The sequence below is a fragment of the Melospiza melodia genome, chromosome 29, assembly GCF_035770615.1.
Source record: "Melospiza melodia melodia isolate bMelMel2 chromosome 29, bMelMel2.pri, whole genome shotgun sequence".
Lineage (NCBI taxonomy): Eukaryota > Metazoa > Chordata > Aves > Passeriformes > Passerellidae > Melospiza > Melospiza melodia.
This window is the reverse complement of record NC_086222.1, coordinates 1499256-1515777: the sequence shown is the minus strand read 5'-3', so window position 1 is coordinate 1515777 and position 16522 is coordinate 1499256. Positions and strand designations below refer to the sequence as shown.

The window sequence follows — 16522 nt, the reverse complement described above, 5'->3', positions numbered from 1 at the left end:
TCAAAAGAAACCACAACTGAAATGTAAATATCAGAAAAAAAGGGAGAGAAAAAAGCCTCTCTTCTGAGAGAACTCCCAGCCCAGGTGGTGCTGTGGGTTTTCCTCAAGTGAGGATTATTTTTTTCTAACCTGCAGGTGCTTCCAGATGATGCACAGGATGGGAAACCTGGCCCAGTCCACCTTAAATCTGAGGCTTTAATGGAATTTCAGTGTTTGTCAGGCTCAAAGGCTGTAATTACTGACCAGGACATAATCACCACTCCCACTCCAACTTTCACCTGTGCCTTTGGAACATTTCAGACCTACTCTGAGCCAAATATTTTGCCTCCTAATCACAGTTTACACCCTTTATTCCCAAACATCAGGTAGCAGCAGGAAGGGAGAGCCTGTGTTCTGTCAGTGAAAGGTTTCTTTATTTCAGCCTTGTTTTTTAACACTATCAGCTAATCCCCAGCACCAAAACAACGTTGGAACTTTGTCAGGAGTTTGCTGCTGATATCCAGGAGTATAATTGCATTTATTTATCTCCCACCTCCAAATTTTAATGGATTTTTTTTCCCCTCACAGATAGCAACAAGGACACAATGGGCCATAGATAGGCTGTAAATGTAAAATCTCAGTTTTCTTCTTTCTTTTGAGCTCCTCTTGGGACAGATGCAAGCAGCAAGGGGGACCAGGAGTTTTATTGCTGGGATGCAGCGTGCTTGTAACAAATCCTGGACTTTTCCTCTGTCACTTCCTGCTGGGAGAGAGAAACTTGCCATTTTTAATTCCATTCTGGGCTTTTTTTTTTTAAATTGGCTTTTCTGGAAAGTAAGACAACTCAGTGAGGGAATGCTCAAATGGAAATTATTCTTGCAGAAAGTCTTGCACATTTGCAGGAGGTTAAACCAAGGAAAATTGGGAGCCATTATCTTCCCAAAGGCAGAAAATGTGTTGCCTGAATTAATGGCTGATTTCAGGAACACACTCAGAACGCCATCCATCAGAAATGAGGTGCGGAATTACCAGCAATAGCCCCGTTCCTTATTAAACACTTTGGTTAATTAGTCTGGGAACGTTTCACAGGCTGGGGCTCTGTGAAGAGCTGCAGAAGGTCAGAGCAGAAGGCAGCAGGCGATGGATTAGTGAGCACCAGGACTCAGCAGCTCTGAAATCCCCCTGCCTGAGCTCCCAGCCCCGCTTCATCCACCTGTAACCACACAAATAAAAGTGAATAATGATTATTGTGGCCAGGAGACCACGACAATTGTTCTTTCTGAAGGGTTGAAAGCTGCCAGTCTGAGCTGAGAGCCACCTGCCCTGAATTTGTGTGAATTCACAGCAGAGCCACGTTCTGTGCAGGTAAATCTGTGCAGGATTTACCCTGCAGTGAGACAGGGAGCCCACACTGCAAACCACAAACCAGGGGGAAGAATAAATGCAGGATAAAGGGAATTCTAAATTTCTAAATGCAGAATGAAGGCAATTCTAAATTTCTAAATGCAGAATGAAGGCAATTCTAAATTTCTAAATGCAGAATGAAGGCAGTTCTACTTCCACACCTGTGGGCTCTCCCAGGTGAAGCTCCCAGCAGAAGGACAGAACGTTTCCCAGCCTGCAGAGCTTTTGGTGGTGCTGGCAGTGCCACCTTTTGCTTCCATCGGTGGCCCTGATGGAGCACAGCCCCCTGCTCCTCCCTCCCTGAGCCTCTGCCATAAATGAATGGCGTTAGAGCTCCCCTAATGTCCTGCATGAGCAGGGTGGTGCTGATCCCTTCCCCTGGCAGGGGCCCAGGCCAGGTAATCGCCCTGTGAGCCCTGAGCCCTGTGGGGCTGCTGGCAGCTCTCAGTGCCAAACAAAACCTCACACCCTGAAGGGTTTTCCCCTTTCCTGCTATAAAAACATCCACGATTTCTTTGGTTTTCTTGCCATCTTTGCTGAAGTATTCCAGTATTCAGTATTCCGGGCAGGGATGTGCTGGAGCCCCCATCTGGGGTTTGTTTACGTCCAGCTCTGCCCTGACAAGGGCACTTTGTGCTGCTGGGGATGCAGGGGGACAGCAGGGAAAATGATGCCTCTATTCATGGGCAAGCACCAATTTCCAACTGGCATTTTGTCCCAAAAAGGCCAGAAATACAAAATTGCTCCTCCGCTAAGAAAGTAGAAACCAGGTCTTGATGTACAAAGGATTGTTATGCAAAAAACCCCAACCCTGGGGCTGCATAATGGAAAAAATAGGGTGAGTTGTACTTTTAGCTTAAATGGAGCAGATAGCAAACTAAAAATCCAGGGACAAATTCCACAATAATTTATTGCTGAAAATGAATTTTTTTTTGCCTTGTGAAGTCAGGAAAGAGTGAGGAAAAAACCCCAACAGTTCTAGATAACAAAGTTGTCACCTGGCTGATCAGAAACGTGATTCTCCCCCAGTTCTAGAGGGGTTCCCCATGTCAGCCCAGCTCACCTCACCCTGTGTATGCCTTAAATGAGCTGGAAACACAGCACAGAAACATGAAACAGGATCTTCTGCTATTGGATTTTCCTTTGCTTTGCTCCATTTGTGCTGTGATTTATACGGAGAGCACAATTTGGAGGATTGCATTGTGCCAGCAGTGAGACCACACTCCCTTTATGCCAAGATGAATTATTCTGCAGCTTTCCCATGCTGCTCAATCATAAACAGGGGCAATGGGCAGAAGATGAACCTGCGATTAAGCAGGATTTTCTTTTTCAGGTAGATTTCCCAATTCTGAAATATTTTTTGATTATAACATAGAAAATATTTCTGGGAAAAAAACATTTCTCACATTTCCATCTTTCATGGTGTGAACAACTTCCCAGACATTGCACAGAACTTTAAGGAGAGTGGGAGGAGGAAGAGCCCCAGAAGAAAAGGAGTTCATGGAGTTTAAAAATGCAATTTACGTGTTCAACAAGAGTCCTGCAGCAAGATGCACATTCCACATGCATCTCAAAGCTCCTACAAATAAACAGCTCCGCTCCCTCTGCTGCAGATTTTGATCTTGGGACCAAAAATAGGAAATACCAGCCTGACACTAGGACAGGATCCTTTCCCTGCAGGGCCAGAAGGGTCTTTTGTGGTGGGATTATTTCAGAAGTGAGGCTTGGTCCGACACCCAAGATGGAAATTTGAAATATTGCAAGTGATTTGAAATACTGAAAGTGATTTGAAATACTGAAAGTGACTTGAAATATTGCAAGTGATTTGAAATACTGAAAAAATGTCCTCCAGTGCAGCAGCTCTGTTAAGTGTTTGACTGTTTCCATGATAAAAGCTGCTCCCAGAGTTAAGCCCAGCTCAAAGGGCTGTGTTTAATGGCCTGGTGCTGTGGTGGCTCTGAGTCCCAGCCACGCTGGGAATGGAGTGCAGTGTGGATATTGATTAGCCCTGGAATTGTGACTCATTTCCCCCGATCCACTGCTGAGTGCTGGCGTGCCCAAGGGGCTGGTTTAGGCTTCAAAAACACAAAGGGAGTGTGGGCTGTGGAATGGCAGCGACTTTCATTCAGGAAAACATCTTTGCAGAACGGCTTGGCTTTGAGAAGGAAAATATTTACATCCCTAATAATCTGGAACTGGAATAACAAGAAACAAAACTTGAAATTGCAAAAAAAAAAAAAAGGGGGTGGCAAAGATCCCACAGTTCCTGAGGCTTTGTGACATTAAATACACTTGAAAGGACAAATCACAGCTTGGGTGTTAATTACTCACATTGCTGCAATGGAGCTTTGGAGAAGGGCTGGAGGGACAGGGGAAGGGATATTTTGTTTTTCTTGCATTTATTTCCACCCTGCTGGTTCAGGACTGGCCCTGTGCTCCACGGTTTGAGCTGAGGAGCAGGAGCTCTGATTTCAGCTCCCTTTGGCCACAGGTTTCCTGCAGACACATCACTAAATCAAAGTGTGCTCAGCTAAGGTGACTTTGTTCTGCTTTTTTGGGCTGTGTCCTCAGCAGGGGCTGTGCTGGGAAAATAACATAGAAAATATTGTACACCAAGTTTGGGGTTACAGAACAATGAGGACTTGGGGAAACCAAGATTTGTAAAGAGGGAAATGTGAAATCATGGGGGAATGTGCTGAATTCCAGCATCTTTTCAGGGCTGCTGCTGGATTGCAGGGGAGCTGCACAGGCTGAGCTGTGTTTGGGGGTGATGATGGTTTTGCCTCCAGATTTATCACAAGTTCCAGCCCTGGGGACCCCTCCAAAGACACTGTCTGTCCTTGTTGTCCCACCTGACTGGGATCAAAATGGCTCCAAAGAGGCTCCTGAGCCTTAGCAAAGGTTTTTGTGCTGTTTTTTCCCCCTTCCACAACAAGCACAGCCCTTCTCCACGAGAGGCTGGAGCAGCTGTGCAGATGGCAGACAGCTGCCAGAGAAATGCATCATCCTCCATCATCTGGCACCGCTCCTGCCAGCACGGAGCCGCTGCTTTGTCACCCAACAATTCCTCATCAGGGAGGGAACCTGGGTGAGGAGAGCTAAAGCCACACCAAAGATGCTCTCCTGATCCCATCTGGGGGGTTTCAGTGGCGTTCATGCCAACCTGGGCCCTCCCCACCCAGATGTGGAGATGAAAAGCACCACATCTTTTATTGCAGAGTGCTTTGCATGAAGAACCTGCCTGTGGAGCAGCATCTTGTGTTTAAATCATTAAACATCACTTTAATTCAGACTGGAGCACAAGAGCAGCAGCAATAAAAACTGACTCTAAAAACCAAGGATAGATCCATGAGACAGAGCTGTGAAAATCATGGTCAGGACTGGGGACTGGGGGTGATGCTCACCCGTGAATTCAGGCGCCCAAACTGGTGATGGCAAAGATTAAATTCCAACCCTGGTGCTTTGCATGAAGAACTTGTCTGTGGAGCAGCATCTTGTGTTTAAATCATTTAAATCACTTTAATTCAGACTGGAGCACAAGAGCAATAAAAACTGATTCTAAAAACCAAGGATGGATTCATGAGACAGAGCTGTGAAAATCTTGGTCAGGACTGGAGGGGCAGCACTGCCCTGGGGTCTGGGGTGATGCTCACCAGTGAATTCAGGCCCCCAAACTGGTGATGGCAAAGATTAAATTCCAAAAGTGGTGCCCAAAGGTTTCGTGGCTGAATTTCAGCATCCACATGTGCCTGGGAAGCTGCCTCAAAACGACCTGGATGTTGTAAATCCCATCCAGGCTTTGGTAACAAAGCAAAGGATGTATTCAGCTCCAGAAAAAAATGATTTTTGCCTCAACAGCAAGAATTTTCCAGGATCTTTTTCTTTCTCACTGCATTTCAGCACCATCTTAAGACCATTATGCAAAAATAGAAACACTCCTTTACTCATATTTTTATCCTCTCCACAATATTTTTGGAGAAATGTGAAGCTGACATAACACAGAGTCAGAGAGTGAGATTCTGTTACAAGTTTTATTCTTCTGTGCCCGAAACCCAGTCACAACCAAAGAATGTTGGGGAAACATTCAGCTCTGCTCCGGGCTGATTTAAAAATGGAATTATTCCTTTTTTTTCTCTTGGAATGACTGCCTACCTGCCTGCCTGGTGGGCAATCAGCATAATCCTGTTCAGTTGCCTCTCAGCAAGAGGAAAATTAAAGCACAGTTCTGCTCCAGTGGATTCGTCTTGTGCAGCTCTGACTGGCAAGGAGCTCCCTGTGGTAAGGAAAGAGAGGAGTAAGAAGTTGTAAATTACTCTTTTTTTTGTTGGTTTTTTTGGACAGCTCTTTACTTTTGGGGGATGGGGAGCCTTCATTAAGTTTCCAAGTGAGCGCAGTGGTCATTGATGCTTTGGAGGCAGCTCTGGGGATGGATTGCTGAGCGTGGCTCTGGCAGCGCACCCCATGTGCAGGGAATGCGGCTCCTCAGAGCTTGCACATGTGCCTGAACATTCCTGCCAGGCTTATTTATACTTCTTTTAAATCAAAGCAGGCTGGGGGATGGATTTTTTCAATTAAAACAATCCTTTATTGCTTGCTACCATGAGACACCCTCTTGTTTTAGGCTCTTCTGTGCTAATTTTGCACACGCTGGTTTTACACTTGCACTCATGCACATGATGTGATGGCGAGGCTTGGAATAAATATTATTATAAATAAAAGCAGCAACCAGAACAGCTGTTCTTTTAAAATAGCCAGGTATTAGTGATGCTGGTGTCTGTTATTTAGAGGCACTGGGTGATGGAGGTGCTTTAAATACCTTTAATATTTTAAATTAAAACAGAAACCAGTGACACCATGGGGAGAGTGGAAGAGAGCAGTCAATTAATCCTCATGTACTCTGTACACCCCTTTAATTCCTGTGATTCTGCTCAGCTGGGAATCCTTTTCTCCTCTGAATTGAAGCACCAGAGTTGACTGGGTAGGTTAAAAATATTAAAATGAGACATTAGTGCACACTGGCAATGTGGAATGGTTTTATTCATGAAAGCTTGCATGTTAAATGTAACATTTTATCCTCAAAGATGGAAGATTTCCTGAATTCCCACAAGTGCCAGGTGACTGCCAGGAATGCCATCAGCTGGGTGACATGTGAGCTGTGAGTCAGAGTGACAGAGCATGGCCAGGAAATGGAATATCCTTTCCCTGGGTATTTCCATGACTAACAGCTCACATCCAAATGCTGCCAGCTCTGGGCAGGAACCATCCCTGGCCGTGGGCAGCAGAACTCCAGGAGAAATCCAGGATAAAGCTTGGAGCTCCAGGTATGGACATAAAGTCCATGAATTCCAAGTTTGGAGTGCTCAGATTCTGAATTTCTGGGCTGCAATTTCACCTCTCCAGTTCTCATGACTTCACCCTCATTCCTTGGTTTGTGACATCACCAGAGCACAGGAATATCTTTGTGAGCCACCTTGTCTAAAAAGGAAAGGGAGATACTCTTACTTTTCTTCTATATTAAGACTTTTAAAAATAATCCGTGGCAAAGACAGGGATGTTTCAAGGGACTGTCTCAGCTTTTATTGCCTGGCTGTGAAGAATATTGATTTGAGGTCATTTTGCATAGCATTGTTATCCATCACCATAAACATCTGCAGAGCACAGAACAATCCCCCTCTGGCCAGGAGGAATTCTGAGGTGCATTCCCTCATTCTGCCCCTTTTCCAGAGCCTCCAAATAAGGGAGAGCTCTGCTTTGTGGTTTAAAAATCTGGGTCTAATACTTGTGAAATGCCTGTATAGTTAAAATTCACTTTTATTATATTTGCATAGCAGAAGTGGAATTAATTTGACAGGTTCCACCGCTGCTGCTTTTAAATGTGGCAGAAAACTTCAAATTTCCTGCTCACTTTTATGCCAAGTACCCAGTGAAGTCAGGAACTGAGACTTGCACTTCAGTTATTGATTGATGGGATTTTTCTCCCCTTTTTATTTTATATATTAAATGCACAGGCATGGCCCATAAAGCTGTGTTAATGGCCAAAAAAAAGGGAAATGTGTCAGGTAATGTACTTGAAGTACCTCATTCCATTTGGATATGCCTGGGACTCGTCTCCATTGGATTTTCATCATAAAAGCCACGATTTTGTTTTTAAATTACTTGGAGGCCCAAATCCAGGCTAGACACTTGATGTCTTTGCTCTGTGAAGGATTTTGAAGAGAAAAGCTCATACTTCAGGAATTCTGCTCCAGGTGAAATGGTGTCCCCAGATTCTCCCTTATTCTGCCCCATCCCTGAGCTGGAGGGGCTTTGGGGTGATTTTTCCTCTGCTGATTTCCATGTGAGTTCTTCCCCTGAAAAAACTCCCACAGCAGGGACTAAAATATTGTTAAATAGGAATAAAGATCTGCCGCTATCTCCAACACAAACAAGCGCTCCCCCACAGCACACAACAATTCATGGTGTTTGTTGTGTGCAATATTCTCTCCTCACAGATCCTTCTGTTCCAATTTTTGGGGATGTCAGCTTGCAGGCAAGAAGAGCTGCCTTAATTGACGCGATGTTCTCTCCAAGCTATTGTTTACCACAGAGGAATATTCCTGCTTTGCAAGGGTTTGACTCTTTTGTTGATTTTTATGGAGAAGAGGACTGGGATTTCATGGAAACCCCTCAGTTTATAAAATTGTGTCAATACCAGCCTGTGAACTTATTCTGGATGCTCTAAAGGTCATTTTCACAAGGTGGCAGGGACACCTCCCACTGTCCCAGGGTGCTCCAGCCTGGCCTTGACATTCCCAGGGACGGGGCAGGAATTCCTCCCCAAAATTCCATTGACACATCCCCTCTGCAGGCCTGAAACCATCGCCCTTGTCCTGTCATCATCTGCCCATGCAAATAAAAATAAAGATGTTGTGAAACTCTGCTGTGTTCTCTTCTGGGGTTGCTCTTCTCAGGCCAAGCTCACAGAGATTTAATCGCAAAAAAATGGGTAATAATTGCTGCAAACTCAGTACCTTTCGTAATAAAAAATAAACCTAATGTGTAGAAATCAGCTAATTGTTTTCAGGATAGAGGGGTATTTCTTCCTGAGGTTTTGATCCCAAATACTCTCAGGGCAAGGTTGGCTTCCTGCTGCAAAAAAAAAAAATATAGCACATATAAACATATACATAAACATATATGACATATATAAACATATATAGCATATGTATTTATATATAGCATAGATAAATATACATAACACATATAAACATATACACCATGTATAAATATATATACATATATAAACATATATATAACATATAAATATATCTATAACATATATAAATAGATATAGCATATAAAAATATACAATGTGTACAAACCTATATAGCCTATACATAATATGCACTGTTTTTCTAATATATGATAATATAATAATAATTTTTTTGCATAAATATTAACTATCTACTTTCTATAGCACATAATACATATCATATGCACATATTTGCATATCTATTACGTACACATTAGAATAATTTATGTTCTAATGCTATAATATTATTTGATAAGACTAATAATGATGCTATGATAATTAATTATAATATAATATAACTCAATGCAATGCAATGTAATATAATGTAATATAATGCAATGCAATGTTATATTATATTATATTATATTATATTATATTATATTGTATTGTATTGTATTGTATTGTATTGTATTGTATTATATTATATTATATTATATTATATTATATTATATTATATTATATTATATTATATTATATTATATTATATTATATTATATTATATTAATTTGAAATAAATATATAATATAATAATAATTAGTAACGATGCTACGATAATAAACCACAACACGATAGCAATGAACAATAACTCTTTCCCTATTCCTCTGCTCCCTCACTCCCCAGACAAAGCCCTTTCACCCCCCCCGGCGCGCAGCAGCGCGGCACTATTTCCCCCGGCGGACGGATCTGCGTGCGGCGGCGCGCAGGGATCGGGGCGCTGCGGTCCGTCAGTCAGCGCCGTCAGGCGGCGCCGGGACGCGGCGGGCGCAGCGCTGAGCGGAGCGGCCACGCCGGGCTCGGCTCCCGCGCCCTCCCCGCGCCCGCAGCCCCGGCCCGCCGCTCCCTCCCGCCGGTGCGATGCTGCTGCCGCTCGCCGTGCTGCCCTGCGCCTTCGTCCTGCTGCGGGCCGCAGGTACGGCGGGCCGGGGGCGCGCCGCGAACAATGGGCTCGGGCGGACCCCGCGCCGCGGGGGCTCGGCGGGGCCGCGGGGTGGCGAGACGGCAGCAGGAGCAGGAGGAGGAGGAGGAGGAGGAGGGTGCCGAGCCGGGCTGGGCTGCGCTGGGCTGGGCTCCCCCGGGGCCGGGCTCGCTGCGCGGGGGGCGCAGACAATGGGCGCGGAGGGGATGCTGCGTGCGGGGTCGCGGCGGGCTCGGGGATGCTCCCGCGGCCGCCGCCCTCCGCCGCCCGCCGGGGCACGGACGCGGCCAGGGGCGCAGCCAGGGATGCGATGGCCGTGGAGCGGCTGCAATAATAACAGGAGAAGGAGGAGAGGGAGAGGAAAGAAAAAAAAAAAAAAAAAAAAAAAGAAAAAGAGAAAAAGGAGGGGCGCGGGCGCTGCCGTTGTGGAGCGGCCCCGGGCGCGAGCCGTGGTGCGGTGGCCCCGCCGTGGCCGCTCGGCAGCCGCCGGTCACCGCCCGGGTCGCCCCCGCCCAGCTCCGGGAGCGGCAGGTGGGCTGGGAGCGGCGGGATGGAGCGGCCACACCTGCGCCGGCCCCGCCCCAGCCAGCATCCCTGCTCCGAGCTGCATCCTTGTGCCATCCATCCATCCATCCCTGCTCCGAGCTGCAGCCCTGTGTGCTCCATCCCTGCTCCGAGCTGCATCCCTGCTCCGAGCTGCATCCCCGTGCTATCCATCCATCCATCCATCCCTGTTCCGAGCTGCATTCCCGTGCTATCCATCCATCGCCGCTCCGAGCCGCATCCCCGTGTGCTCCATCCCCGCTCCGAGCCGCATCTCTATGCTAGCCATCCATCTATCCATCCGTCCGTCCGTCCGTCCGTCCCTCCTCCCCGGCGCTGTCCGTGCCGGCGCTCCCCGGGGAGCGCTCCCGAGCCGCGCTGCGCTCCGCCGGTGTTTGCTCTGTGTCCCTGCTGTCCCGTGCTCCCCAGCCCTTGTCCCCCGTCCCTGGAGCATCCCGGGCTGGCGGTGCCATCGCCCGCTCGCAGCTGTCCCCGCGCCAGGCTGCGCTCCGGGATTTCCCCGCTGCCGTGTCCGTGTCCCCGCGCTCCCCGGAGCTGTCGGTGTGTCTGTCCTTGCCGCGTTCCGTCCCTGCCTCCTCCCCGCGCTGGGGATTTTTATCTCCTTAAGCAATTACCGCCGCTGGGGCTCTGTCTGAGCTGGCGGTGACAGCGGCGGTCGCGGTGGCACTGGTGACAGTGTCTGTCGCGGTGACAGTGCCACCAGCGTCCCCAGGGCTGCTGCCAGACCCGAGCCACCTGTTTAACATCAGCACCCGCCCCGAGCCCTGCCCGGCTCTCCGTTTGGGCTCTGTTGAATTAAAACAAAACCCGAGAGCGTTTGTGAGGGGTTTGTGAGGGGTCTGTGCGTGGCGCGGGGGTCGCGCTCCCGTTGCAGCCGCTCCTGCCCTGCCCAGCTCCGCATCCTGCCCGGCCACACCCTCGCGTCCCCGGGGCTGCACATGCCCGACACAGCCCCGCCGCCTCTCTCAGCTGGGGGAGCCCACAATAAAGCGCCTCGCTTCGGGGTGGTTTTTTTTTTTTAGTTCTTTTTTATTTTTTTTTCCCCTCAGGGGAAATAAATGGGAGTAAGCAAAAGAAAAATTATCTGCATATCAGCTGTTGCCCCACTCGAATACATGTTTATCCAATAATAATAATTATGAATATGGAGGCTGCCTAGGGAGCTGCACAGCTGGATCTGTTAAATCAGCACAAAATGGAGAACACAAAAACCAAATAAAATATTAAAAAGCTAGAACAAAGCAGCAGCAGTGTTTATGGTGAAAGCAGCACCAAGCACATCCAGCTCTGCTTTCCACCCTAAAGGATGCTCTGCTTGTGTTCCTGCTTTTTTCCCCCACTCTGTCATGGGGGAGAAGGGATTTTGCTTTGAAAGCTGTGGAGATGTCAGTGCAAGAGGGTGTTTTATTTATTTCTATTAATTTTCTGATTGTGCTGGTAAAGAAACCTTAAGCTTAAATGTAAGAGGAGGCAAGAGGGAGATATTCATCAGTGAGGAATCCCTGAGGAAACTGTTGTGTGAGCACAGTTGTGGGGTGGGCTCACAACCAAACCATGTTTTTATGGCTTTTAGGATAATTCCACATTTCATGTGTACCCCCGTGGCCTCTGGTAGTGATGATTTATTTTATTTAGTCTGCTGTAAAATTAAAACATTCCCTGATAATGCAGAAGCTGATTTATAGACAGAGCAGATGGCTCCTCTCCTTTCATGTGCATCCTGAGAACTGTTATTTCCTAAAGAATAGAGAGGATTTGGTACCAACTTTATCCCCTTGACACATGAACTTGAAAATTCCCCAATTGGCTCTTGGGCTGGGTTTGGTATTTTTTTGGGGAGGGAGTTTTTAGTGTGTGTGTTTTGTCAGAGGTTTTTTTAAGGACATCTCAAATGAGTAACTCCACAACCACCCGGTTTTGAAGTGTTAAACATTGTGGCTGCTCTCCAGGCTGAAAGTGCCTTCACTTCTCCTGGCTGGCCTCCAGAAATGTATTTTAAGGATAACTGCTGTGCCTGGGTGCAGGCGCTGGGTACACAATGCCAGGGGGGGTTTTGATGGTTTTCCCGTTTGTTTGGGGTGGGAGGGCGATGCCATGGCTTTCCTGCACGGGCTGCCAGGGAAGCAGAACCAATTGCTGGGGGAGGAGGAGGAGGAGGAGGAGGAGGAGGGGATCCTGCATCTGCTGCCATCAGTCTGCGAGGAGCAGAGGGACAGCTCGGGGAGGAGACAAAGCCCAGTTTATTTCCTCATTTCAGAGGCCACCCTGCGGTTTTCCTCGTTGTTTTACACACCTGGTGATAGAAAAAAGGCACATTTCTGGCGGTCTGGGGTGGGTTTCTGGCGTGGTTTTGGAAGCATCGTCTTTGCAGTGTGTTCAGCGTGAGATGGGCATTATGAACCTGCCCAAATGCCTCTGCAGGCAGCCTGGGAGGAGCTGTTTCCCCTGGAATTGTGCGGTGGCTTTTATGCAGGGGATTCTGAGAAAGCGTCGAGGATCTGATGCTCCCAGGGCAGTGTTTTCCAGGTGCTCTGTGTATATATACATATATATATAGAGAGGGTGTTGATTTCTTTGTTTATTTCCCAATTCTCTCCTTTCCCACGGATGTGAAACGAGCAAAGCCACTCTCTCGTAAACCCTCACTTTGAAAACGACAAGGAAACAGAATTGTGTTTTCCTTGCTGTTTATAAACGGGGAGAATGGGAATAACTGGGCTGAGGGTGTGTCTGGCAGGGAACTACGGCTCCCAGCAGCTCCTGGATGGGTTCCTTTGCGCATGTTTTTTTAAGGAATTAATGTGATTTTTTAAAAAAAAGAAAAAAAAAAAAAAAAAGAGCCACCAGGCAAATAGACTTTGAGGCATCCAAATCACAGGAGCAAATGTGAAGGTCAGCTCTGGGCTGGCTGTGGCTCCTTTTGTTTAGGAAAACACATTAGCATGGAGCAAAGGGCTGGCTGTGCACGGGGATGGAAATGAGCAGGGCTTGGCAGCAGGGCCCTTCTGGGTTCCTGGTGGGGAAATGCAGCTGCTCATTAGCAACGATGCCTTTTGAAGTGACCCGGAGCCAAATGGCAGCTCCTGCTCCTGCCTGCCCCTGGGACTGGCTCGGGCAGCCTCTGCAGGGAGGTTTGCGTGGGGGTTTGGGTGTGCAGTGCGCGTGGAATTGAGGGAAACGGATCAAAATCAAGGATAAAATTGAGATTAAATAAATGTATGGCTTTAAATCCAGTGCTTTTCACCGTATTGATGGTAAAGCAGATAATCCCTCTCCATAGGGTTGGTGATGCAGATTCCAGACCTTCCCAGGGTAAATGACACACACAGGATGGAGTCCCCATCCCTGGAAGTGCCCAGAAATGGCACTTGGGGCAGGGTTTGGTGCTGAACACGGTGCTGCTGCAGGGTTGACAGTGACACTTGATGATCCTAAAGGTCCTAAAAGCAATTTCAGGAGGAGTTTCCTCATGGGAAGGGTTAAACCTGGGCAGGGCTGCCCTGGGAGCTTTGGATTCCCCATCCCTGAGGTGTCCAAGGAATTCATTACTGGGCAGGGTGGGGACTGCTCACAGCTTGCACTCATGGCTTTGGGGGGCTTTTCCAGACCTTGTGCCACAACACCTTGGGCTGTTCCAGGATCTGATGCTACCAGGGCAGAGTTTTCCAGGCGCTCTGTAACGAGGGCATTGATTTCTTTGTTTATTTCCCAATTCTGTCCTTTCCCACGGATGTGAAATGTGATGCGAAACAAGCGATGCCACTCACTTGTAAATACGGGACTTTGAAAATGACAAGGAAACAGAATTGTGTTTTCCTTGTTGTTGATGAACTGGGAGAATGGGAATTACTGGGCCCCCAAGGGAGGAATGGGAATAACTGAGCCCCCCCAAGGACTCCCCCACTAAGGGAGTTGCTGACATCTTTTAAAATACCCAAAACCACCTGAAAACTTCCCCAGAGCATTTTTTGGACCCTGTTACATCTTTGCCTTCTGACCCAAGAATTTGTGTACTGGAGGTGCTTCAGCTCAGTTCTGCCTGGGACAAATGTGGGGCATCAGCAGCCTCAGCCCAGCTGCCGGAAAAGCTGATTTTGGGGGAACAGCACACAATGGGAGGTTTATCCTGCACAGCAAGTGCAAATTGCTTTAAGATTCCTCTGAAGAAGCAGCAGCAGCAGCTGTGGGGTAGAGTCACAGAGAGCTGTGCTTAAGAGCAGGAGGAGTTATCTCAGTTCTCCAACGTGAATAATAATTGGGATGGAGAGCTGGTGCTTGCAGCAGAAATCACAGAGCGAGAACAGGATGAAAATTGTGCTTGTGCCTGGAGATGAGTGTCTGCGCTTGGCTCTGCAGAAACAGAGCTGGGGTGGGAAATGGGGGGGATTTTCAGGAATCTGTGTTTGCTCTGGAATGGCTCAGGGTGGGTTCAGTGCTCCTGCCCTGCCCAGGGATGGAGGCACCAAAGGTCCCAGGGGAATTCAGGATTAAATCCAGGTCAGAGAGGGGACAGAGCCCCTGATCCCACAGCCTTTCCTGTTGTTGTGGCCCAGGCAGGGCCATGTCCCACCTCTGATGCAAGGAAATCCATTTGGGGCTGCAGGCAGTAATGGGATCTGTGTCAGGGCTGATCCATCCTCTGTTTCCATCCAGATCTTGTGACAGGACAGATGCAGGGGGAGTTGGGAAAATGGGAGTTGGCTGGTTCAGTACAACCTGGGAAGAATAATGTGGAAAAATATTTGGGAAATCCATTGAAATGGTCAATTTCTTAAAATGAGAAGCAGAAATGATTTATTTTGAGTTAAAACAAATGTCCATCACTTCACCAGGGCATCACTGGACAGGACAAAACCCATTTAAAGAAACTCTTGACTGCTTGAATTGTTGCAGAATTGTCAATCTCATCATGCCTTGAGCAGAAATATTTATGTTTCCTTTCTAGCTGAGTTTTTCAGACTGGTACAGCCATTGGGTAAATCAGGGTAGGTGCTTTCCACAATTTGTTGTTAAAATCAGGCAAGTTGGGTTAATTCTCTGAAAATCCACCTGCTCCTGACTGCTGAGGCCACGTTTGGAGTGTGGGGTCCAATTGTGGAGCACAACCAGTGGATTTACTGCAGAGGCACTGGAGGAGCATCTTGGTGTGAGAAGAGGCTGAGAGAAGGCTCCAGGGGATGTGGATGTGCATAAATCCCTGCTGGGAAGGAGTGAAGACAGCCAGCATCTCCCAGCAACAGAGCAAACTGGAATACAGCACAGCAAATCCTCTCTGCATATATGAAAACACACCAAAATCCCTTTTTTTAAATTATTTTTTTTTATTTTTCAAATTTTTAATTTTTTTGTTGGATGAATCCTGGACCAGTTTGAGTGGAGAGATTGTGGCTTCTCCATCCATGGAGCTTCAGAACAGACCTGGCCAAACCCCTGGTGACCTCCTGCCTTCCCCTCCTGCACTGGATAACCTCAAGATGTCCCTCCCAATTATTCTGTGATTTTCTTACCTCTACTCTTCTAAAAACAGTTCTAATAGAAGCTTAGTTGAATATTTAATTCACTTTTCCTTCTTCGTTTATGTTCATGACGTTTCTCACCCTTGAATCTTTAGGAGGAACAAGAATGTTAATTGTTTGTTGCTGGTTTATGGTTAATTGTAATTTACCACACTGATTAACTTGAAATGTGACTGCAAAGACATGAGTGGGAAAATCTGTGTACAGAAATGGGGATTTGTATGAAATGAAGGGTTAGAGGAAGAAATGAGCCAGGTAACATCCAGGCCATGTTTTGGGCAGAGTTTGGCCAGAATCAGTGAAATTCAAGGTCCTTTCCAGAGGAGAGCCCTGGCTGAGCTGTGGAATTGAGCAGGTGATAATGATGAAATAAAGTGATGAAGATTTTAGACAATGGAAATAGAAAATCGTCATCTCCATATTTGAATGGGCTTTCCCAGATGTTTAATATCTCTTGTCCCAAAAGCAACTGTATAAAAAATACTTTAAATGTTACTACAACTGCAATATATTCCTGCAGAATTTAGTTAATTGTCCCTGAAATCAAACTGTAGGATTGTAATTGTCCTTGTTTTATGGAGAAAAACCCCTAAAAATTTATTTACAAAGTGCAGTTCTTTTTACAGTGAAGACTGATGTGCAATAAACATTCAAAAACTGAAATCCCATTTTTTTCCCAGCACCTTCTTATGTGGGATATTCAGGGCTGGGTTGGAATAAAAACAAAGAAGGAGCTGCCAGATTGGTGGTGTTGGCACAGAATTGGCAAACTGGGCTCTGATTGTGGCATTACTGCAGATTTTAAAATAGGAACAACCAGATTGGTGGTGTTGGCACAATGTTGGCAAACTG

General features: G+C 46.9%; 1 protein-coding gene across 6 annotated transcripts in view; it reads left to right on the top strand.

Moving 5' to 3' along the window:
- The first annotated feature begins 9486 nt into the window (after positions 1 to 9486).
- The window catches only part of NCAM1 (neural cell adhesion molecule 1), an 87117-nt gene continuing 80081 nt past the window's right edge, over positions 9487 to 16522 (top strand). For 3 of the 6 annotated variants that reach the window (XM_063178607.1, XM_063178609.1, XM_063178608.1), the window contains exon 1: positions 9495 to 9584. In XM_063178607.1, the coding sequence (XP_063034677.1) occupies positions 9530 to 9584 (55 nt within the window). In that variant the 5' untranslated portion in view covers positions 9495 to 9529. Of the gene's footprint in view, positions 9585 to 16522 lie in introns of all 6 variants that reach the window. The other 3 variants (XM_063178611.1, XM_063178606.1, XM_063178610.1) reach the window with 3 other exon arrangements.